The following is a 25,148-nucleotide window of genomic DNA, read 5'->3' on the forward strand; positions in this document are numbered from 1 at the left end:
TTCCCTATTTTGGCTATCTCTTTGTTTTTGTTTCTGTGTATTTAATTGAACTGCTATGACTCCCAGTCTTGATTGGGTGACCTTCTGTAGTAGGTGTTTTGTGGGACCCAGTGATGCAGTCTCTTTGTTCTTCTGATCTGGATGCTGTAGGAATGTACCTTATGTGGGTTATGTGGGTCCTTTGTTGTTATTTAGTCTTTATTGCTGTTGTCCCATTTGTGGGTGGACTTGACCCTCAGTCAGGCTCACTATGAGACTCAACCATGATCACATTATACAAATTGTTGTACAGGTGCTAACAGAACAAAACAAGGCAAAACAAAAAACAACACAAAATAAAACTAACCAACAAAAATAAAAGAATAAGAAAAGAGACAAAACAGAAAGGGAATAATCAAAGACAAGAGACAAAAAATAGAGAAGAAAAAAGAAACAAAAGAGAAAATATGAAAGAAGGAAAAGAAAACATTAAAATTAAAAATAAATATATATAATGTATATATAAATAAATAAAATAAAGACTAGGAATGAAAAATGGAAATTAACGAAAAGGAAAAGAAAAAATAAAATAAGAAAAGGTGAGAGCCCTAGCCGGTTTGGCTCAGGGAATAGAGCATCGTCCTCGAGACTGAGGGGTCCCAGGTACATTCCAGCCAAAGGCACATGCATGGGTTGCTGGCTTGATCTCCAGGAGGGGGCGTGCAGGAGGCAGCTGATCAATGATTCTCTCTCATCATTGATGTTTCTAGCTTCTCTCCCTTTCCCTTCTTCTCTGAAATCAATAAAGAAGTATATATTTTTTAAAAAGAAAGGAAAGGTGAGAGAGAAATAAAACATATAAAAGGAAAAAAAGAGAATGAAATAGAAAAGGAAAGATTAAAAAAGAAAAAAGTGATTTTCGCCTCAGCAGCTTTGTGCCCACTGCAAATACCCTTCAGATATGCTGTCTGTGAAGCTTGGTGGATCCTGCTCTCATGTTGTCTAAAGCTGGCCTGGGTGTGCTGGTCCTGGGCATTCCCGGAGGTCCTCTGGTGCAAGCCAGTGTCAGATGCTGTCTCCGCCTGGTCCTTAGCAACCTGTCCAAAGCTTGGCAGGGAAGAGTTCCTAGTAGTCCAGTTGGTGTGGCACCTGGAGCTCAGTGGTTGGGTCAGTCTCAGGTCTTGCCCAGTGCTCTCTCTTCCCCCATGGAACTGCACTCAGCAGAAGTACATATATGGGACCTGGCAGGAGTGATTCAATCCTTTTCCTGTTGGGGGTGGTGCTTGCAATCTGTAGAATGGGGGAAGGGCACTTCCTCTCCTTCCCAGAGCTGTGCAAGCTGAACTAACTGGGGAGCTTGATCTGCTTCCCCTAATGCAGCTGTAGATCCCAGCACATGACCTTCTGACTTCCAGACAGAAGCCCACTTGGGAGACACAGTCACAAAACAAAACAAAACAAAACAAAACAAACAAAACAACAACAACAACAAAACAGCTCTTTATGGGTCCCTGGCACTCCTGCTCCACCTAATCAAGCAGGAAGGGATCAAAAAAACCAGCCCCACTTGCCACTCCAGTCACTCTGTGCTGCCAGCCCTTGCAGGGCTAAGCCAAAATTCCCAGCTCTGCCAGGCTTGCACACGGGCCAAATGGCCAACTCCTCTTTGGCCAACTCCCCCCGTCGCCATCAAATCAAGCAGGACAGGCCCAGTTTTCCAGCCTTTTACTTCAGAACACAGCAAGATGGGGCAGACTGAGCAGCTCAGCAGGTATCTGGAGGGGCGTCACCCGTGCACTCAGGTGGGCAAGACTGCTTCTCTTTCCCAAACCACAGTCTAGTCTCCGACCTGCTTTCTGCCCAAAGTTCCTACGGAGAATAGAGGGCCCCGCCAAGTTTCTGTTGGGTGTACCAAGCAGATCCCGCCGCCGGACAAGCACTGTTGCACGGCCCCTCCAACAGCCGCAGGCTGAAGCAAACCTCCCAGGCTGGTATTGAAACAATATGATTGCTTTTTCCCTGGGATGGTGTGGTTCCAGTCTCCCAGGTGGACCGAATTCCCACTCGTTACCACCATCGGATGCTTCGCAGGCTCCCCTTCCTGTCTCTGTTGTTCTGAATTGGGGATCCCTGCAAGGGGCCGAGACTCCAAGCTCCCAGGGAGAGGGAGCTCTGCTGCCACAATCTCTCTCTGGCTTCCCAGCCTCCGCACCTGCACGAGCGGGCTCTCACTTTCCGTGCCTCCTCCTGTCTTCCTCTGTGCTGCTGTTTACTAGTATAGTTTCGGATCAGCCACACTTTACTGGTTTTTCTCGTTGATTGCTCTGCAGTGTAGCTGCAAGTCCAATCCGGGGCTGGGAGCAAATGAATGGAACTTCCAGCTACTCTGCAGCCCTCTTGGAATTCCCTAAGGTCATAATACAACACTAAAACTATGATAAAACTTCTATTAAAAGGAAAATAAATTGATTGGACTTTATAAAAATTAAACACTTGTGGGTTTCAAAGATACCATTAAGAAAACGAAAAGAGCCGAGACCGGTTTGGCTCAGTGGATAGAGCATCGGCCTGCGGACTCCGGGGTGCCAGGTTCGATTCCAGTCAAGAGCATGTACCTTGGTTGCGGGCCCATCCCCAGTGGGGGGTGTGCAAGAGGCAGCTGATCGATGTTTCTAACTCTCTATCCCTCTCTCTTCCTCTCTGTAAAAAATCAATAAAAATAATTTAAAAAAAAAGAAAACGAAAAGAGCCTAAATCGGTTTGGCTCAGTGGATAGAGCCTCAGACTGCAGACCGAAGGGTCCCGGTTCGATTCAGGTCAAGGACACATTCCTTGGCTGCAGGCTCCTCCCCAGCCCCGGCACTGGTCAGGGCGTTGGTCAGGGCGTGTGCAGGAGGCAACCAATCCATGTTTCTCTCAGTTCGATGTTTCTCTGTCTTCGCCTACCTCTTCCACTCTCTCTGAAAATCCTCAAAATATCCTCAGCTGAGGATTTAAAAAAAAATTAAAAATAAATAAGTCAATTAAAAAAAGGATATGGAAAGACAAGCTACAGACTGGGAGAAAATATTTTACAAATTACTTTATCCAGAGTATATAAAGAACTCTTTAAAAAATAGAATGCTTCACAAATACACATGTCATACTGCACAGGGGCCATGCTAATCTTCTCTGTGTTATTCCAATTTTAGTAAGTATATGTCTTGCCAAAGCGAGCACTATAAAGAACTCTTAAAACTCAATAATAGAAATGAGTATTTATTTTTTTAAATATATTTTATTGATTTTTTACAGAGAGGAAAGGAGAAGGATAGAGAGTTAGAAACATCGATGAGAGAGAAACATCAATCAGCTGCCTCCTGCACACCCCCTACTGGGGATGTGCCCGCAACCAAGGTACATGCCCTTGACCAGAATGGAACCTGGGACCCTTCAGTCTGCAGGCTGACACTCTACCCACTGAGTTAGGGCTAGAAATGAGTATTTAAATAGATATTTCATCAGAGAAGATACTGTAATGGCTAATAAACACATGAAAGGGTCATTAGAAAAATGCAAATTAAAATCACAATGAGTTATCATTTTACACCTATTAGACATGCTATAATAAAAAAGACAGACACTAACAAGTGTTGTTGAGGATGTTGGAAAACTGGAACCCATATACATTGCTGATGGGAATGTAAAATGGTACTATCACTTGGGAAATCAATTAACAATTTCTTAAAAAGTTAAACGTAAGTTTACCTGCAATAGATAAATGACCTATCAATTTTATTCCTAGGTATCTATTCAAAAGAAATGAAAACACATGTCTACACAAAAACATATGTATGTGTGTTCATAGCAGCATTATTCATAACAGCCAAAAATTGGAAACAATCTAAACGTCCATGAAATGGTGAATGGGTAAACAAAGTGTGGTATATACAAACAGTAGTATGCAATTGGCAATAGGAAGGAAGAAACAACTGATACATCCTATAACATGACTGAACCTCAAAATCATAATGTAAAATGAAAAAAAAAACAGACATAAAAGACCACATAAAATATAATTCCATTTTATGAAATATCCAGAAAAGGCAAAAGCAATTGAGGCAGAAAATAGATTAGTGATTGTCTAGGGCTGGGGTTGGAAATTAATATTGACTGCAAATGGGTATGAGGAATCTTTCTGGGATGACGAAAATGTTCTAAAATTGGATTGTGGGGCCCAGCTGGCATGACTTAGTGGTTGAGCATCTACCTATAAAGCAGGATTTCATGGTTTGATTTCTCAGTTGGGGCACATACCCGGGTTGCGGGCGTGGTTCCCATTGTGGGTCATGCAGGAGGCAGCCGATCAATGATTCTCTCTCTCCCTCCCCTTTCCTCTCTGAAATTAATTTTAAAAATATTTAAAAAAAATAAAATTGGATTGTGGTGATGATTGCACAAGTTTAAATTTACTAAAAGTCATTGAATTGTACACTTTAAATGGGTGAATTAAAAAAAAAAATCCTCACCTAAGGATGTATTTTTATTGCTTTTAGAGTGAGTGGAAGGGGGAGAGAGAAACATTGATGTGAGAGAGAAACATTTATTTATTGCCTCCCATATGTGCCCTGGGATGGATTCCACAACCTAGGTATGTGCCCTGACCAGGAATCAAATCTGGCAACCTTTTGGGGTATGGGATAACACTCCAACCAATTTAGCCACCTGACCAGGGCAAATGGGTGAATGTTATGGTATCTATATTATACCTCAATAAAGTTGAATTTTAGAAAAAGTAAAATCCAATGTCTTAAGCCATCCTTACTTTTTTTTTCCTCTTGTTTCTTCTTGTATTCGAGCAAAGAGGCACTAATTCCACTCAACGTCCTGACATTGCCCTCAATAGCTTTGAACGTTTCTGGTAAAATCTCCATTTGTGCTACACAGTGGTGGTGTTCATCAATATCAATTGCAGTCATATCAGACAAAATGGCATCTTAAAGAGAGAAAGAAAATTACTTTTGTTCAGAAAAATAAATAATTGTAACCATATGGTCTTATAATATTGACTATTCAACGTTGTAGTATTTTGGAATATAGGTATCTCATACTTATTGCTATTCTGAGACCTTTTTCTTATGAGGAAATGAAAAAGGAAGAGACTTAGAATAGAGGCTTGAACAGTTAGTCTTGGATATAAAAATATGAATCATGTTAAAAGATGTCTATTTGGTGTAGACTCCAGAGAAGTAGGTATCTAAAATGTGAACATGTGTTTTAATATTGGGGATCTAAGCCCCAATTAACTCCTTTGGCAAGTTAATCTACTCTTTTATAAGCCCTGTTACAAGAGATTTCTTGCAACCAAATTAAATTCCTTTTTTGTATTCGTAGTTTATTCATTCTTTCATTCAATCAACATGTCCTCTGTCAAGTTTTCTTCTAAATTTTATGGATAAAACATTGAATAAAACCAATTCCCTGACTTCATAGTACTTATATTCTAGTGAAAGGAGACAGACAAAAAAATAAATAAAAACATTAATTATATAGTATGTCAGATGGTAAGAAATGGTATAGACAAAAATAAAGAGTAAAGAGAAATGGACAAGGGATAGAGAATGGGGATGGTCAGAGAACACTTAATTTTATTTTGTTTTCCATTTTCAAAGATGTTTAATAGCAGCATTATTTTCTATTAAAGTAAAGCAAAGTTAAAATGCCCAAAATAACTATGTTTAATACTGGGTATATACACTGAGTGGCCAGATTATTATGATCTCTGAACTCATAAAAATCTGGCCACTCAATGTGAATATATACTAGAGGCCCAGTGCATGAAATTCGTGCATGGGGGGAGGGAGGGATTCCTTCAGCCCAGCCTGCACCCTCTCCAATCTGGGACCCCTTGAGGGATGTCCAACTGTCCGTTTAGGCCTGATCCTGGTAGGATCGGGTCTAAATGGGCAGTCGGACATCCCTCTCACAATCCAGGACTGCTGGCTCCCAACTGCTCATCTGCCTGCCTTCCTGATTGCCCCTAACCACTTCTGCCTGCCAGCCTGATCAGCCCCTAACCACTCCCCTGCCAGCCTGATTGATGCCTAACTGTTCCCCTGCCAGCTCCCTCCTCTCTGGTTCTGGGGTGCGTTACCCAAGAACCACCACTGCCAAGTGACTGCAGCTTTGCAGCTCCTGCGTTGAGCATCTGCCCCTTGGTGGTCAGTGTGCATCATAGCTACTGGCCAGTCAGACTGTTGGGTAGTTGGATGGTCACTTTGCCTTTTATATATATATAAATATATATATATATACTGAAATAGAGGACAGCTCCTTAATCCTTTCTTCTTTAGTCTACTTCTAATCCTTCAAAATTTACTTATAGATCCTGCTCTCTAGCTTTTTCATCAACTTTGTGGTTTTCCTTCAAACCACTTTTGAAAACTTACTCCATTCTTCCAACCATGCCAGGATGTGGATGAGAGTCTTTTCTTTAATCTCAGCAGAATTAGCACAATAAGCTATTTTCTCCAGCACATTTAGTCTCCGTTTCTTATATTCTGAAAGAGAGATTTTCTTTCCAGCCTGCATGGACTCATCAAAAGTGTAGCGATGAATTACCCGCTGCACACTTTGCAATATGTCATTCAGCTGCGAATTAATTTCCTATAAGAATAAGAAAGGGGAATATATTAATAAATTTTCAGTTTGACAATAAGCTTTTGTCACCTTTCTTCCTAGAATGTCAGTGACAGTGATTATAAAGCTGTTGAATCAAAGTCCTACTAATTCTAGCTTTACTGTGGATCTCAAATTTTCCTTCTTAAATTTTTTTTCTGCTTTCATCATCCTAGCATTGCTATGATCTAATGCAGGGGTCCTCAAACTTTTTAAACAGGGGGCCAGTTCACTGTCCCTCAGACCGTTGGAGGGCCGGACTATAGTTTAAAAAAAACTATGAACAAATTCCTATGCACACTGCACATATCTTATTTTGAAGTAAAAAAACAAAATGGCAAAAACACCCGTATGTGGCCCGCAGGCCATAGTTTGAGGACGCCTGATCTAATGAAAAGAACACTGGGTTTGAAACCATATCTGGGGTGAGCCAAAATGGCTGCAAAGTAGGTGGAAGCTACACACACCTCCTTCTCCTGGCACCATACCAGATTTACAGCTAAATTATAAAGCAATCAACCTGAATGACCTACTGAAGGACAATTGAATAGGAGTATTACATCCAAGTATATAGAGAGGAAGATACACAGAGACTGGTAAGAAGGGCAGAGACATGGAGAGAGCTGGCCCCAGCACCCAGGTACAGTGGCTAAGAAGCCAGAAGATATCTCAGCTGTAAAAGTCCCTCCTGAGGAGTGTGGGGTCTCAACCCCATGCCAGGAACCCCAAACCAGAGCAGTAGGGCCAGGAAGAGGAGTCTGCATAGCATTTGGCAGCAAAGATCAACAGGGACTCTGTCAGCTGGAAAGAGGAGGGAGTCTGTTAGCACCCTAGGTGCTCTTCTAAGGGGACAACCCATAAGAGCTCACTCTTGGGCACTTAACCATGGCTCTGTTAGAGGGGAGGTGACTCAGGGCATACAGAAGCCATAAAAAGAGGATCTGGGTGGTGTGGCTCTGGAAAGAGCTCTGGCAAGTCGGCTACTGAGGTTCTGGTCCTGAGTCAACATACCACACTGCCCTCAGGCTCCATCTCTCAGGGTCAGGCACTCCTATTCTTACAGCACCAGTTGGGGAGTACGCTAACGTGGCATTCCAAATACTGGTGACACCAGCCTGCCAAGCTCGAGTCCGGCAGAAGGGACTGTTGGCACAGAGGAAACAATGAATAGTTTGGTAGCTCCAGACAGGTAGCCCAAGGCCAATTATTCACAACATCTGACATTGACCTGCACCAGAGCCCAGGCCAAGGGGCCCCCACACCAACATAACCACTGGTAGGCTTCAAACCACACAATAGCTTGGCCCAACTAGCCACACAAATGGCATTGCCAAAGGGTTACTTCAGCAAACACCATACCCTGCTAGGAACAGCTCTGCCTCAGGGGCAGCTCCTGAATAGCAACTCATACAGAGTGAATGAGGTCTATCCTTATAATCAGCCAGCTTGAGTATTAACTCTATCCACGAATGGGCCAACAGCATTCAAGACTCAACTACAATAGGAGAGAGCACATAACCCACACAAGAATTATTTCTGGAGCACCTACTTCAGATAATCTAGAAGATTCTGCCCCTGAGACCCATAAGGCACCTACATCAGAAAGCCCTCATAACAAGCTTGGGAGTCATAGAAGATCTACCTAATACACAGAGACAAACACAAAAAAGGAAACAAATGGGGAGACAAAGAAATATACCCCAAATAAAAGAATAAGAGAAATCCCCAGAAAAATAATTAAATGAAGTGGAAGCAACCAAAATACCAGATACAGAGTTTAAAACAATGGTTATAAGGATGTTCAATAACCTGAGGGCTCTCACAGTGATAACTTGGGACAAACAGTTCAGCCTTTGTCTCCACACAGATAAAAGCACCTGTAAGCAATGCTCTGTCCAGTAGTTCTATGTGCTGATTTCTCAAATCTGCAATAATCCATCAGGCTACCTGAAAATAAATAATGTTTGCTGCACCTTGTTGTTTATAGTTCTGTGCTGTATGCATAACTTGTGTAGATGTATTTCCATGAAGTAAATTGTTAAACATCTCCATGAAAAAAGAAGAAGAACCTGAGGGGATGAATGGATGATCTCAGTGAGAGCTTAAACAAAGAGATAATAAGGATTAAAAAGGACATAGAAGAAAAAAAAGAAACCATAAAAAAGAACCAATCAGGAATGAAGAATACACTATCTGAAATGAAAAATACACTAGAAAGAATCAACAGCAGGTTAGATGAAGCAGAGGATTGAATCAGCAATTTAGAGGACAAGATAATCATAAGCACCCAAGCAGAGCATCAAAAAGAAACGAGAGTCGAAACCGGTTTGACTCAGTGGATAGAGCATCGGCCTGCGGACTGAAAGGTCCCAGGTTCGATTCCGGTCAAGGCATGTACCTTGGTTGTGGGCACATCCCCAGTAGGGGGTGTGCAGGAGGCAGCTGATCAATGTTTCTCTCTCATTGATGTTTCTAACTCTCTATCTCTCTCCCTTCCTCTCTGTAAAAAATCAATAAAATATATTTAAAAAAGAAAAAGAAACGAGAATTTTTAAAAATGAGGAAAGCCTTCCCTGGCCAGTGTTGCTAAGTGGTTAGGGCATCAACCCCTGCACTGAAGGGTTGTGGGTTTGATTCCCAGTCAAGGGAACATACCTGGGTTATAGCTTTACTCCTGCCCCTGGTCAGGGCACATATGGGAGGCAACCAGTAGATGTGTCTCTCTCACATCAATGTTTCTCTCTCTCTTTTTTTTTCTCTTTCTTTCTCCCCACCTCCCTCTCTCCTTTCTACTCTCTCTGAAAAGCAAAGGAGAAAAAACCCTCAGGTGAGGGAAAAAAAAGTTAAAAATGAGGAAAGTTTAAGGGACTTCTGATACAACACCAGGCATAACAACAACCGCATCATAGAGATACCAGAAGGAGAAGAGGATGAGCAAGGGATAGAGAATCTGTTTGAAAAAATAATGACTAAAAACTAACCTGGTAGGAAAAAGTTACACATATTCAGGAAGTCCCAATCAAGATGAACCCAGCCTTGGCCATGTGCCTCAGATGGTTGGAGCATTGTTCCATACACCAAAGGATTGTGGATTTAATTCTTAGTCAGGGCACATACCTAGGTGCAGGTTTAATCCCCAGTCAGGGCAAACACAGGAGGCAACTGATCAATGTTTCTCTCTCACATTGATCTATCTCTCCCCACCTCTCTCTTCCTCTCTCCCTAAAATCAATAAAAACATCTTCTCAGGTGAGAAATTAATAAAAAAAGAAAGATAATCCAAAGAGGCCCACACCAAGACACATAATTAAAATGTCAAAGATTAAAGACAAAGAGAGTATCTTAAAAGTAGCTATAGACCCCTAGATGGTTTGGCTCAGTGGATAGAGCATCCACCTGTGGACTGAAGGATTCGGTTCAATTCCAATCAAGGGCACATGCCAGGATTGTAGGCCCGGTCCCCAGTAGGGGGCATGCAGGAGGCCCCTCTCTCATCATTGATATTTCTACCTCACTCTCCCTCTCCCTTCCTCTCTGAAATCAATAAAAATGTATTTTTTAAATATATATGTGTGTATATACATACATATATATATATTTTTTTATTGATTTTTTACAGAGAGGAAAAGAGAGGAATAGAGAGTTAGAAACATCGATGAGAGAGAATCATTGATCAGCTGCCTCTTGCACACCCCCTACTGGGGATGTGCCCGCAACCAAGGTACATGCCCTTGACCGGAATCGAACCCAGGACCCTTGAGTCCGCAGGCCGACGCTCTATCCACTGAGCCAAACCGGTTTCGGCTAAAAATGTATTTTTAAATAAGTAAAAAGAGAAAAGCAATTAGTAACTACAAAGAAGCTACCATCAGGCTGTCAGCTGATTTCTCAACAGAACACTTCAGGCCAGAAGGCATTGGCATAAAATGTTCAAAGTGATGAAAAGCAAGGAACTACAACCAAGGCTATTCTATCCAGCAAGGCTATCATTTAAAATTGAAGGCAAGTGGCCTAGAGGCTGGGCTGGGCCAGGTCTAGTTGTCAGGAGTTCGGCCTGCAAGCAGAGGCAGCGCTACCTGAGCTTCACCGAAGGCAAGGCGCTGCCTAGAGTGGGTGGAGGGTTCTGAGGGCCCTGCAGCCAATGAGGCCAGCGCACTTCCATCCTGACCACCCCAGTGCACAGAATGCCCCACAAGATCAGATTTATGGTCGTCAGCTTGTTTGGACAGAAAGATGGTTTCAGTGCCCAGGAACTAATGATCCACGCACAGACTGTCAGTGGGTGGAGGTCACCAAGAATTAAGAAAAGAAAGAGCCCTAGCTGGTCTGGCTCACTGAATAGAGCGTGGGCCTGTGAATTGAGGGTCCCGGGTTGATTCTGATCAAGGCACATGCCCCAGTTGTGGGCTCCATCCCCAGTGGGGAGCGGAGGTTTGTAGGAGGCAACCAATCAGTGATTCTCTCTCATCATTGATGTTTTTATTTCCCTCTCCCTTCCTCTCTGAAATCAATTTTCAAATATATATATATATATATATATATATATATATATATATATATATATATATATTTTTTTTTTTTAAGAGAAAGAGCAGCAATGCTATGCTGAAGAGCAGAGGATGTTAAGAATGAACTTTCATGAAGAACTCTATTAAGGAGAGAAGATGAGTGAGATGTTAGTGCAGCTATGGCTTGAGGAAATAAAAGGAGACAGAAAAACAGGAACAAAGATAAAAGGAATACCAAAGATATGTAGAAGCTTTAACCCTTTGCACTCGCTTGCTTTTTTCTCGATTCCTTTATTCTAATGCTAACCGTGTCGAGTCACACTCGACATCCGAGTGCAAAAGGTTAAGGGCCCAGATCCAAGAGAAAATGCAGCTCTATAGTGTTACTTTACCTCTACTATGCAGCTGTGGTCCTGACTTTTGGGATGCTCCTCCTGATTCCTGTGCCAACAATTGTATTTTCTATAAAAACCACAGAGCATATACCCTGGCACTACATTCAGTCATCAATTCCTGTGATACCCCTTGGGGGTGGGAAATCAACTCTTTGAGCCACCACTCATAATTTTGCTTCTGCACACAGATGGACTTTGAAAAACCCTATCTAATAAAGAGGGAATAAGCTAATTGACTGTCACGCCCTCACAAAGATGGCAGCACCCACAGCCACAAGATGGTGGCACCCAGTCCCCTCAGCCCCACTGGGGCAGCAGATGTATGGCACAGCCGGGCCCACGCCTAGGTGGGTCCGGCCACTCTGCGTGGCTGCCTCCAGAGTCCCCCAGTCCCCTCTGCCCTCCAGTCACCCAGGGCCCGCCAAGGCTTGTGCTGCCGGCAGTGGCAGCAGCAGAGGTGCGATGGGGGCATCGCCTTCCCCTGATCACCGGGTCGCCTCCCGCCCCTGAGGGCTCCCAGACTGTGAGAGGGGGCAGGCTGGGCTGAGGGAACCCCGCTCCAGTGCATTTTCATGCACTGGGCCTCTAGTGTATAATAAGAATCTGAAATCAACTGCTAGTATTTCAGCCTTCACTTAAAATCAACTCTCTGAGAGATTATTTAGGAAAAGCTCTTAAAGTGTATAATCTGGAAAGAAAGACTGTCCCATGTAACAGCTATCTGTACAATTATATCAGAACCATTGTTTCATTCTCCACCTTGGGACCATGATGGAAATTTGACTTCCAAACTTACTTCTTTGCTGTGTACCATGTGGAGTTTATTGTTTGAAAATGGTCAGTTAGACCAGTAAGGTTTATCTTACTTTGCGCTGCTCTGATCAGAAGTGATCATGAGAAATCTTTGAGATTTATCTCATTTATTGTCTTTCTAAAACTGTACCTTTGAGTCTTGACAAAATTGAAAGTGTCTGGATGAAGCAGGAAAGAACATGATGAAATGAGTTTCTGAGCATGCGTGGCCATCTAGATTGCTGTTAGCCTTTCCAGTTGTGTATAACAATTAGAGATGAGAATAATTTGCATTTGATGCACTTTTTTTTCTCTCAAAATCTCTTCTGTTGTTGTAGTTGTTGTTGTGTTTAACTTAGTATTTTTTTCCCCATTCAGTGACATTGGACATAAGCCTTTTTAATTTTATAAAATAAACCATCAAAAAGAGCTAACAGTTCATTACCACAAAACCAGTGTTGCAAGAAATGTTAGAGTGCCTGCTTTAAGAATGAAGGGGGTTTTGGGAATGAGAGAGAGAGGGGGGAACGTAGATAAAAGAATAAAATGGCAATAAATAAGTATGATCAATAATAACATTACAACTCCAAGACCATGTGGATTCTAGCAACAGAGAGGAATCGACAGGACTACTCTAGCCATGAAGACAGAAGAGAAGCAGTCCAGAGATGGAAGACGCTGACGTTGCCTTGCCATACTAGCAGTTAGCAGCTGTGAGTCACTGCAGGTTGCCCAGGACCAAACCAGAGAGAGTCAGACCTGCATTACCACCATTTGTCCACCATCCAGAACTGAAATGTCATTGCTGACATGTACACATAAGGAACTAGTGGACATTGAAATTGGGTCTCAAAAGAACTGTTGGCCCAGAAAGAAACTCACTGCAGACTGATTCATTTGCCTGTCAGCATAACTATTACTGCTTGTCTAATTTTCGGTTCTTATAAGTGTATTTCTAATAGCACATGATCTCACTCATCTAGGGGAAATAATGAACAACATAGACTGATGAACAAGAACAGACCCAGAAACAAGGAGGCACGGATCAGAGTGTCGGGCCTCAGAGGGAGGGGAGGGGAAGGTGGGGGGTAAAGAGGAGAGATCAACCAAAGGACTTGTGTGCATGCATATGAGCCTAACCAGTGGTTAAGGTCAACAGGCGGGTGAGGGCATGCATGGGGAGGGGTGTGGGATGGGAATGAGGGCATGAGGACAAATATGTGATACCTTAATCAATAAAGAAATTAATTTAAAAAAATAATAACCTTAAATGAAAATGGATTAATTGCACCAAATGACATAGGGTAGACTGGCTGGCATGGTTCAGTTGGTTGAGCATCATCCCATGCACCAGGAAGTTGCTAGTTCCATTTCCAGTCAGGGCACATGCTCAGATTATGGGCTCCATCCCAAGTAGGTATGTGGGAGGCAGCCAATGGATGTTTATCTTTCATCAATGTTTCTATCTCTCTCTCCCTCTCCCTTCCTCTTGAAATCGATAAAAACATTAAAAAAAAAAAAAAGACATAGGATATGCCCAGCTGGTGTGGCTCAATGCTTGAGAGTTGACCTATGAGCCAGGAGGTCATGGTTTGATTCCTGGTCCAGGAACATGCCTGGGTTGCAGGTTTGATTCCCAGTAGGGGGCGTGCAGAAGGCAGTTGATCAATGATCCTCTCTCATCATTGATGTCTCTATCTATCTCTCTTTCTCCCTTCCTCTCTGAAATAAAAATATCCTACCTAATAATAGACAAATATGCAAATTGACCGTACCTTCGCTATGCCCGTGATTGGCCAGGAGGCGCGGGGGGGCGGGACTCAGGGTGGCCGGAGTGGCTGATTGGGCCAGCGGGACGCTGAGCTCGCGTCACCAGCGGCGGCTCGAGCTCAGCGTCTGCGCCATGGCTGTGCTGCGGCACAGAAGGGGCCTCTGGGGCAGGGAGCTCACGTCCCACCGCGGACCATGAAAAGCAGGGGAGCTGGGCGCCTGTCCACTCAGGCACCAGGCCTTTCAGAAGCCTCCACCGCGCTGGAGGCTTCTGAAAGGCCTGGTGCACCAGCGATCAAAAGCAAAAGCGTGGGAGCTGGGTGCCTGTCTGCTCAGGCACCAGGCCTTTCAGAAGCCTTCGCCGCGCCAGAGGCTTCTGAAAGGCCTGGTGCACCAGCGGACAGGCACCCAGCTCCCCCATGATCGAAAGCGAAAACGTGTAGGGGACCCTACACATGCATGATTCAATCATGCACTGGGCCTCTAGTATATATATATATATATATATATATTTTTTTTTTTTTTTAAAGAAATAGGGTAGCTGAGTGGATAGGACAACATGACCCATATATATGCTGTCTATAAGAGGCCCACTTCAGAACAAAAGTACACACAAGCTGAAGGGATGGGAAAAATATTACATGCAAATGAAAACAAACAAACATAAAAAGCTGGGATAGCAATACTTATATCCAACAAAATAGACTTCATAACAAGAGACAAAGAAGATCACTATATAATACTAAAAGTATCGATCCAACAAGAGTATATGCCTTTGGAAACATATGTGAACCCCAAAAAAACATCTATGAACCCAACATAGGAGCACCTAAATATATAAAGAAAATCTTGGTGGACGTTAAGGCAGAGAACGATAGCAATACAATCATTGTAGGGGATTTTAACATCCCACTAATATCAATGAATAGATCTTCTAGACCAGTGGTCGGCAAACTCATTAGTCAGCAGAGCCAAATATCAACAGTACAACGACTGAAATTTCTTTTGAGAGCTGAAAACCAACTTCTGCGCATGGGCCACGAAGTTTCAATCGCACTGTACGTGCCACGCCCGCACATGGTATTTTGTAGAAGAGCCACACTCAAGGGGCCAAAGAGCCGCATGTGGCTCACGAGCCGCAGTTTGCCGACCACTGTTCTGCAAAAAACAGTTTGCCGACCACTGTTCTGAGACAAAAAAATCAACAAAGAAACAGCAATCTTAAATAACACACTGGATCGGATTAATTCAATTGATATTTACAGAACATTTCCTCCCAAAGCAGCAGAATATACATTCTTTTCAAGTGCACATGGAACATTCTTAAAGATAGACTCCATGTTAGGACACAAAATAAGTCTTAATAAATTCAAGAAAATTGAAATTATATCAAGCATCTTCTCTGACCACAATGGTATGAAACTAGAAACCAACTTCAATAAAAAATAAAACATTCAAACACATGAAGGCTAAACAACATGTTATTAAACAATTAATGGGTTCACAATTAGATCAAGGAAGAAATCAGAAGTTATCTGCAAACAAGTGAAAATGAACACACAATAACCCAACATATATGAAAGCACAATGAAAGCAGTCCCGAGAGGGAAGTCCATAGCATTACAGGCCTACATCAAGAAAAAGAAAAACTCAAATAAACACTCTAACCCTACACCTAAAAGAGCTAGAAAAAGAGCAGCCCTGGTGGGGAGCTCAATTGGTTAGAGCATTGTCCTGATATGCCAATTTGTGGGTCAAGGCACATACAAGAATCAACCGAGAGAAACCAAAATGGCGACATAGGTAAACACCTGAAATTGCTGCCTCGCACAACCACTTCAAAACTACAACTAAAAGACAAAATGGACATCATCCACAACCACAGGAAAGCTGGCTGAGTGGAAATTCTACAACTAGAAGGAAAGAGAAAAGCACACTGAGACTCAGAGGAGCTGCAGAAGTAAAGTGCAGAGGTAAGGAGTCGCATGTGCGCAGAAAGGGCTGGCAACTGAGTACGCGGCTGTCTTTTTCAATCCGGAGGGAGACACAAGCTCCCAACTGCTCTGAACTCCAGTTCCGGGAGAGACTCTGGGGACTCAGACTCATACGGGGAGAAACTGAACTGTCTGGCATCAGGTGGAACTCAAGAATGGCTTTCTCTCAGAGGTGCTTGCAGTGATTACCCAGGGACACTGAGACCAAGGGGCCTCTTAGGGCAGGGACGATGGTTAGCCATTGCTGTTTGCTCCACCCTGAGACCCCACTCCACCCAAGCTGTGCGCAGAGCTTTTGCATATGAATGGCCTGTTCCTTTGGAATCTAAACTTACCTAACAAACTGAAGCTGAGTCAGAGACCGAGAACATCCAAAAGAAGGCCCAAGGCCCCACAGCAGCTTGCATTGCGTCACAGTTGGGCCTCATATGGGCACCTCCAAACCCCAAACAAAGAAGAGGAATCTGCAGATCTCTCCATAGCTCCTGCTGGGTGGCCTCAGGCAGAGGCTAAATTAGCATCTCCTTGGAGATCCAAGAGCCAGTGGTCAGAGTGGGACCATCCAGATTACAACTCCCCAGATCCATAAGGGACACACTCAGGGGGCAGACTCAATGAGCACCAAAGCCTCACTGAAGCAAGTCTTGCCTCATGAGGGTGTCTCCAGCACAGAAGTTCTCCCATCGTAGACACAGCTGATCCTCACAGCCAATTGGCCTGGAGGTCAATTCCTCCCAGTGATACCAACAATAATCAAGGCTTAACTACAACAAGACTGTGCACACAGCCCACAAAGGGGTGCACCAAGAGTGTCCACCTCAGGTAACTGGGGAGGCTGAACCACTGGACCCTATAGGACACCTAACACACAAAGACACTCTATCAACACAGGGAAGCAGCCAAAATGTGGAGACAAAGAAACAGGTCACAAATGAAAGAAATGGAGGATATAGAGTTCAAAACCATGGTTATAAGGTTTTTCAAGAATTTTCTAGAAACCACTGATAAATTTAGTGAGACCCTCAAGAATATTAAAAAGGACCAACTAGAAATTAAGCATACACTGACTGAAATAAAGAATAATATACAGAGATCCAACAGCAGACTAGAGGATCGCAAGAATCAAGTCAAAGATTTGAAATACAAAGAAGCAAAAAGCACTCAACCAGAAAAGAAAAAAGAAAAAAGAATCCAAAAATATAAAGATAGTGTAAGGAGCCTCTGGGACAACTTCAAGCGTACCAACATCTGAATTATGGGGGTGCCAGAAGAAGAGAGAGAGCAAGATATTGAAAATCTGAAGAATTAATGACTGAAAACTTCCCCCACCTGGTGAAAGAAGTAGACTTACAAGTCCAGGAAGCGCACAGAACCCAAAACAAAAGGAATCCAAAGAGGACCACACCAAGACACATCATAATTAAAATGCCAAGAGCAAAAGACAAAGAGAGAATATTCAAAGCATCAAGAGAAAAACAGTTAGTTACCTACAAGGAAGTACGCATACGATTGTCAGCTGATTTCTAAACAGAAGCTATGCAGGCCAGAAGGGAGTGGCAAGAAATATTCAAAGTGATGAATAGAAAGAACCTACAACCAAGATTACTCTACCCAGCAAAGCTGTCATTCAGAATTGAAAGTCAGATAAAGAGCTTCACAGACAAGAAAAAGCTAAAGGAGTTCATCAACGCCAAACCAGTATTATATGAAATGCTGAAAGGTATTCTTTAAGAAGAGGAAGAAGAAGAAAAAGGTAAAGATAAAAATTATGAACAACATGGGTCCGGGTGAGGCCACGCGCCCCTGGGTCCGGGTGAGGCCATGCGCCCCAGGGCCCGGGTGATGCTGGGTCCCAGGTCCAGGTGAGGCCGCGCGCCCATGAGTCTGGGTGAGGCCATGCCCCTGGGTCCGGGCGAGACCAAACCAGAGGGAGTTGGACCTGCATTACCACCATTAGTCCACCATCCAAAACTGAAAAGTCAGTGCTGACATGTACACATAAGGAACTAGTGGACATTGAAATTGGGTCTCAAAAGAACTGTTGGCCCAGAAAGAAACTCACTACAGACTGATTCATTTGCCTGTCAGCATAACTATTATTGCTCGTCTCACATTCGGTTCTTATAAGTATATTTCTAGTAACACATGATCTCACTCATCTAGGGGAAATGATGAACAACATAGACTGATGAACAAGAACAGACCCAGAAACAAGGAGGCATCGATCCGACTGTCGGGCCTCAGAGGGAGGGGAGGGGAGGGAGGGGTAGTGGGGAGAGATCAACCAAAGGACTTGTGTACATGCATACGAGCCTAACCAATGGTTAAGGACAACAGGGGGTTGGCAGCATCCATGGGGAGGGGTGTGGGATGGGATTGGGGGGATGAGGACAAATATGTGACACCTTAATCAATAAAGAAATTAAAAAAACAAAAACAAAAACAAAAAAAACTATGTTTTACAGTTTAATGCTAAAAAAAATTATGAACAACAAATACATATCTATCAACAAGTGAATCTAAAAATCAAGTGAATAAAAAAATCTAATGAACAGAATAAACTGGTGAATATAATAGAATCAGGGGCATAGAAAGGGAGTGGACTGACAATCCTCGGGGGGAAAGTGGTGTGGGGGTGCGGGAAGAGACTGGACAAAAATCGTACACCTATGGATGAGGACAGTGGGGGGGTGGGTAAGGGCAGAGGGTGGGGTGGGAACCGCCTGGAGGGGAACTATTGAGGGGGGAAAAGAGGAACAACTGTAATAATCTGAACAATAAAGATTTATTTTTTAAAAATATTTGTGAAATTTAAAAAAAAAAGAATCAACCAATGAATGCATCACTAAGGGGAACCACAAACAGATCTCTCTCTCTCTCTCTCTCCCCACGTTTCCTCTCTCTCTTCAAAATCCTATCTAATAAAAGAGTAATATGCAAATTAACCATCACTCTGCTACACCCACAAGCCACGCCCACCCGACAATCAGGAGGGAGCATGCAAATTAACCCAACCAAGATGGCTGCGGCCCCTGAGTGAGCAGGAGGCTTGGGTTTCCCCGGCAATGGAGGAAGCCAAGCTTTCCGCACACCCTGGCCGGCTCAGGCCTCCACTCAAGGCTACAAAGTTTCAATTATAGAAGATAAATAAATCCCAGATACCAGGGGCTCTGCTTGGGTCGCCGGCGGGCATGGCTGGCCTGCAAACCACCACAGGCCCCTCGCCCAGGCTGCCCCACGCCCCAAGAAAACCCACACCCTAATCCAGGACACCCTTCAGGGCAAACCAGCTGGCCTCCACCCATGCACCAGGCCTCTATCCTATCTAATAAAAGAGTAATATGCAAATTGACCATCACTCCAACACACAAGATGGCTGCCCCCATGTGGTCAAAGATGGCTGCCCCCATGGGGACACAAGATGGCCACCACAAGATGGCCAGCAGGAGAGGGCAGTTGGGAGGGACCAGGCCTGCAAGGGAGGGCAGTTGTGGGTGATCAAGCCAGCAGGGGAGGGCAGTGGGAGGGACCAGGCCTGCAAGGAAGGGCAGTTGGGGGCGATCAAGTCTGCAGGGGAGGGCAGTTAGGGGTGACCAGAGGAGGGAAGTTGGGGGTGACCGGGCCTGCAGGGAAGGGCAGTTGAGGGGGACCAGGCCTGCAGGGGAGGGAAGTTAGGGGTGACCAGGCCTGCAGGGGAGGGCAGTTAGGAGCAAAGAGGCTGGCAGGGGAACAGTTAGGTATCAATCAGGCTGGCAGGGGAGTGGTTAGGGGGTGATCAGGCTGGCAGGCAGAAGCGGTTAGAGGCAATCAAGAAGGCAGGCAGACGAGCAGTTGGGAGCCAGCAGTCCTCAATTGTGAGAGGGATGTTCGACTGCCCGCTTAGGCCCGATCCTACTGGAATCAGGCCTAAATGGGCAGTCAGACATCCCTTGAGGGGTCCCAGATTGGAGAGGGTGCAGGCTGGGCTGAGGGACACACACCCCCACCCCATGCATGAATTTCATGCACCGGGCCTCTAGTCAATAAATAAAAATAAATATTTTTTAAAAGAAAAATATCAACAAAGTCCAGAGTAAGTAGAAGGAAGAGAATAATAAAGATCAGAGCGGAGCCCTGGCCAGTTTTGCTCAGTAAATAGAGCATCTGCTTGCAGACTGAAGGGTTCAATTCTGTTCAAGGGCACATACCTCACTTGTAGGCTCAATCTCTAGCCCCTGTCCAGGTGCATGCAGGAGGCAACCAATCAATGTGTCTCTCTCACATCAATGTTTCTCTCTCTGTGTCCCTCCCCCTCCTTTCCACTCTCTCTAAAAATCATGGAAAATATATCCTTGGGTGAGAATTAACAACAACCAAAAGATCAGAACAGAAATAAATTACATAGCGACCAAAAAAACAACAACAAAATATCAATTAAACCAAGAGCTGGTTCTTTGAAAAGATAAACAAGATTGATGAAACTTTAGCCAGACTCACCAAGAAACAAGAAGAGAGAATCCAAATAAATAAAATCAGAAATGAAACAGAAGTAACAACTGATACAAGAGAACTATAAAGGATTGTAAGAGAATACTATGAATAACTATATGCCAACAAAATGGACAACATGGGAAAAATGGATAAATTTCTAGAAACATACAATCTTCCAAAACTCAGTAAGGAAGAATCATAACACCTGAATAGACTGATTACAAGTAATGACATTGAAGCAGCAATAAAAAAAAAAAAAACTCCCAGCAACAAAGGTCCTATACCAGATAGGCAAATTTACCAAACATTCAAAATAGAACTAACACCTCTCCTTCTCAAATTATTCCAAAGAATTCAAAACAAAACAAAACAAAAATTCAAGAGGAAGGAAGACTTCCAAGCTCTTTTTACAAGACCAGCTTTATCCTAATTAAAAAGAACAGATAAAGGCACTACAAAGAAAGAAAATTATAGGTCAATATACCTGCTGAACATAAATGTTAAAATCCTCAACAAAATATTTGCAAACTAACTCTAGCTAGTTTAGCTCAGTGGATAGAGCATTGGAAAGGTCAGGGCTCGATTCCAGTCAAGGGTGCATGCCCGGGTTGCAGGCTCGATCACCAGTGGGGAGCATGCAGGAGGCAGCTGATCAGTGATTCTCTCTCATCATTGATGTTTCTGTCTCTCTCCCTCTCCCTTCTTCCCTGAAATCAATAAAAAAATATTTAAAAAACATTTGCAAACTAGATCCAGCAATACATTAAAAAGATCATACACTATAATCAAATGGAATTTATCCTGGAGATGGAATGTTGGTACAATATTTGGAAATCGATAAATGTGATAAATCACAAAAACAAAATGAAAAATAAAAATCACATAATCATAAAAGATGCAGAAAAGCATTTGATAAAATCCAGCACCCATCTATAATAATAAAAGCATAATATGCTAATTAGACCAGACATCCTTCTGGATGACCTTCTGGACGAAGCCGTGGCATCAGGGGCTGAGGCAGAGGCGGCCACCACAGCAGTGAGGGCTGAGGCAGAGGCAACCGCCATGTTGGTGGTGGCCAAGCCCCTTGCAGGAATTTCATGCATCAGGCCTCTAGTTTATGATAAAAACTCAGCAAAGTGGGAATAGAGAGATCATATCTCAACATAATAAAGCCCATATATAACAGACTCTCAGCCAACATCACACTCAATGGGCAAAAACTAAAAGCGTTTCCCTTAAGATTGGGAACAAGATAAGATATCCACTTTCACCACTTTTATTCAACACTAGAGGCCCGGTGCATGAAATTCACTGTGCCCTCTCACAGTCCGGGAGCCCTCAGGGGATGTCCAACTGACAACTTAGGATGTCAGTTAGACATCCTTAGTACTGCTGTGGAGGCGGGAGAGGCTCCCGCCATCGCTGCTGCACTCACTAGCCATGAGCCCGGCTTCTGGCTGAGCGGCACTCCCCCCGTGGGAGCAAACTGACCACCAGGGGGCAGATCCTGCATTGAGCGTCTGCCCTCTGTTGTGTGTCATAGCGACTGGTCTTTCCTCCGTTCAGTTGACTTGCATAATAGCTTTTTATTATGTAGGATAATACTATAACTCCTAGCCACAGCAATCAGAGAAGAAGAAATAAAACACATCCAAATTGGAAAAGAAGAAGTGAAATGGTCTTCATTTGCAGATGACATGATATTGTACATAGAAAACCCGCAAAGCTGGAGGGGGTCAATGGGGGAGAAAAGGGTGACATAACAATAAAGATTTTTAAAACAGAAAAAGAAAAGAAAACCCTAAAGACTCCACTAAAAAACTACTAGATTTGCCCCAGCTGGTTTGGCTCAATGATTTTCTATCATCATTGATGTTTCAATGTCTCTCTCCCTCTCCCTTCCTCTCTGAAATCAATTATCTATAATAAAAACATAATATGCTAATTAGACCAGATGTCCTTCCAGACGTCCTTCCTTCCGGATAAAGCCATAGCAGGCAGGGGCCCAAGCAGAGGTGGTAGAGCCCCTCCCCACCCAGCCATGGCAGCAGTGGGCGGGGTCCAGGGCCAAAGCCCTTGCATGAATTTTGTGCATCGGGCCTCTAGTATGTCTATAATAATAAAAGTGTAATATGCTAATTAGACTGGACATCCTTCCAGATGACCTTCCAGATGAAGCCAGGGCTGTGAGGGCAGCCTGGGTGCTGGGTGCCAGAGGGAAGCTGATGCTGGCAGCCAGGGGAGGGAAGGCCTACTCTTGCACAAATTTTGTGCATTGGGCCTCTAGTATTTATTTATTTATTTATTTATTTATTTATTTATTTATTTATTTATTTAAAACAGAATGTCCATACTACCCAAAGCAACATAGAGATTCAACACAATTCCTATTAAGATACCAATGGCATATTTAACAAATATAGAACAAATATTCCAAAAATTTATATGGAACCCAAAAATACCTAGCATAGCCTCAGCAGTCTTGAGAAAGAACTAAGTTGAAGGGATCATACTACCTGATATAAAACTACACTACAAAGCCATTGTCATAAAAACTCCATGGTACTAGATTTGCCCCAGCTGGTTTGGCTCAATGATTTTCTATCATCATTGATGTTTCAATGTCTCTAGGCATATAGTTCAATGGAACTGAACAGAGAGCCCAGAAATAAACCCACACCTTTATGTTCATTTAATATTTGACAAAAGGAGGCAAGAGAATACAATGGAGTCAAGACAGTTTCTTCAGTAAAAGGTGTTGGAAAAAATTGGACAGACACTTGCAAAAAAATGAAACTAGACTACCAACATACCCCATATACATGAGTAAACTCAAAATGGATGAAAGACTTAAATGTAAGTCATGAAACCATAAAAATCTTGGAAGAAACCATAGGCAGCAAAGTCTCAGACATCTCTCATAGCAATATGTTTGCCAACACATCTCCTAGGGCAGTGGTCGGCAAAATCATTAGTCAACAGAGCCAAATATCAACAGTACAACGATTGAAATTTCTTTTGAGAGCCAAATTTTTTAAACTTAAATTTCTTCTAATGTCACTTCTTCAAAATAGACTCGCCCAGGCCGTGGTATTTTGTGGAAGAGCCACACTCAAGGGGCCAAAGAGCCGCATGTGGCTCGCGAGCCGCAGTTTGCCGACCACAGTCCTAGGGCAGAGGAAACTAAGGAGAAAATTGACAAATGGGACTACATCAAACTAAAAAGCTTTTGGTTGTTTTTCTGTTTTGTTGAATATTTTATTAATTTTTTTTTTTTTTTTTTTTTTTTTTTTTTTTTTACAGAGAGGAAGGGAGAAGGATAGTTAGAAACATCAATGAGAGAGAAACATCGATCAGCTGCCTCCTGCACACCCCCTACTGGGGATGTGCCTGCAACCAAGGTACATGCCCTTGACTAGAATCAAACCTGGGACCCTTCAGTACGCAGGCCAATGCTCTATCCACTGAGCCAAACCAATTAGGGCCCAAAAAGCTTTTGTACAGCAAAAAAACATTAGCAAAATGAAAAGGGAGCCCAATGAGTGGGAGAATATATTCACTAATGATATGTGTGATAAGGTGATAAGGGGTTAATTTCCAAAATATATAAAGAACTCATACAACTTAACAAAATACAACTCAATTAAAAAATGGGCAAAGGACCTAAATAAACCCTTCTCCAAACAGGACATACAAATGGCCAAGAGACATGAAAAAATGCTCAACTTCACTAATCATTAGAGAGCTACAAATTAAAATGACAATGAGGTATTACCTCACACCTACTAGAATGGCTACCATCAATGAATCAACAAACAAGTGCTGGTGAGGATGTGGGAAAAGGGAACCATAATAACATTGGTGGTTAGAATGCAGACTGGTACAGCCACTGTGGAAAACAGTATGAACTTTCCTCAAGAAATTAAATATGAAACTGCCATTTGACCCAGCCATCCCACTTCTGAGAATATATCCTAAGAACCCTAAAACACCCATCAGAAAGAATATATGCACCCTTGTGTTCATAGCAGTGTTTTTTACAATAGCTAAGATCTGGATATAGCCTAAGTGCCCATTAGTAGATGAGTGGATAAAAAAGCTGCGGTAGCGGGCTGGTGTGGCTCAGTAGTTGAACGTCAACCTATGAACCAGGAGGTCATGGTCCAATTCCCCATCAGGTGACATGCCTGCGTTGTGGGCTCATCCCCAGTGGGGGGCGTGCAGGAGGCAGCTAATCAATGATTTCCTCTCATCATTGATGTGTTCTCTCTCTCTTCCCTCTTCCTTCCTCTCTGAAACCAATATTAATTAACTAACTAATTAAAATAAAAAAGCTGTGGTACAGCCCAGCCAGTGTAGCTCAATTAGTTGACCATCATCACATGCACCAGGATTTGGGGCTCGATTCTTAGTAGGGGGCATGCAGAAGGCAGCCAATCAAATGTTTCTCTCTCATCGATGTGTCTACCTCTCTCCTGCTCCCTTCCCCTCTCTTTTATTATTTAAAATCAATAATAAAAAATATATATTTTTAAAGCTGTGGTACATTTACACTATGGAATACTAGGGAGCTGTAAAAA

At 43.1% G+C, this 25,148-nt stretch overlaps 1 protein-coding gene across 1 annotated transcript in view; it reads right to left on the reverse strand.

The window, feature by feature from the left end:
- FAM186A (family with sequence similarity 186 member A) overlaps positions 1-25,148 on the reverse strand; it is a gene marked incomplete at its 3' end in the record, with an annotated part of 87,581 nt that overhangs the window by 42,953 nt on the left and 19,480 nt on the right. The window contains exons 4-5 of the mRNA XM_079773769.1: positions 6,408-6,624; positions 4,784-4,954 (exon numbers count right to left, since the gene is read on the reverse strand). Of these exons, the coding sequence (XP_079629895.1) occupies positions 4,784-4,954; positions 6,408-6,624 (388 nt within the window). The remainder of the gene's footprint in view (positions 1-4,783; positions 4,955-6,407; positions 6,625-25,148) is intronic.

The sequence above is a fragment of the Cnephaeus nilssonii genome (genome assembly GCF_951640355.1).
Source record: "Cnephaeus nilssonii genome assembly, chromosome: 6".
NCBI lineage: Eukaryota > Metazoa > Chordata > Mammalia > Chiroptera > Vespertilionidae > Cnephaeus > Cnephaeus nilssonii.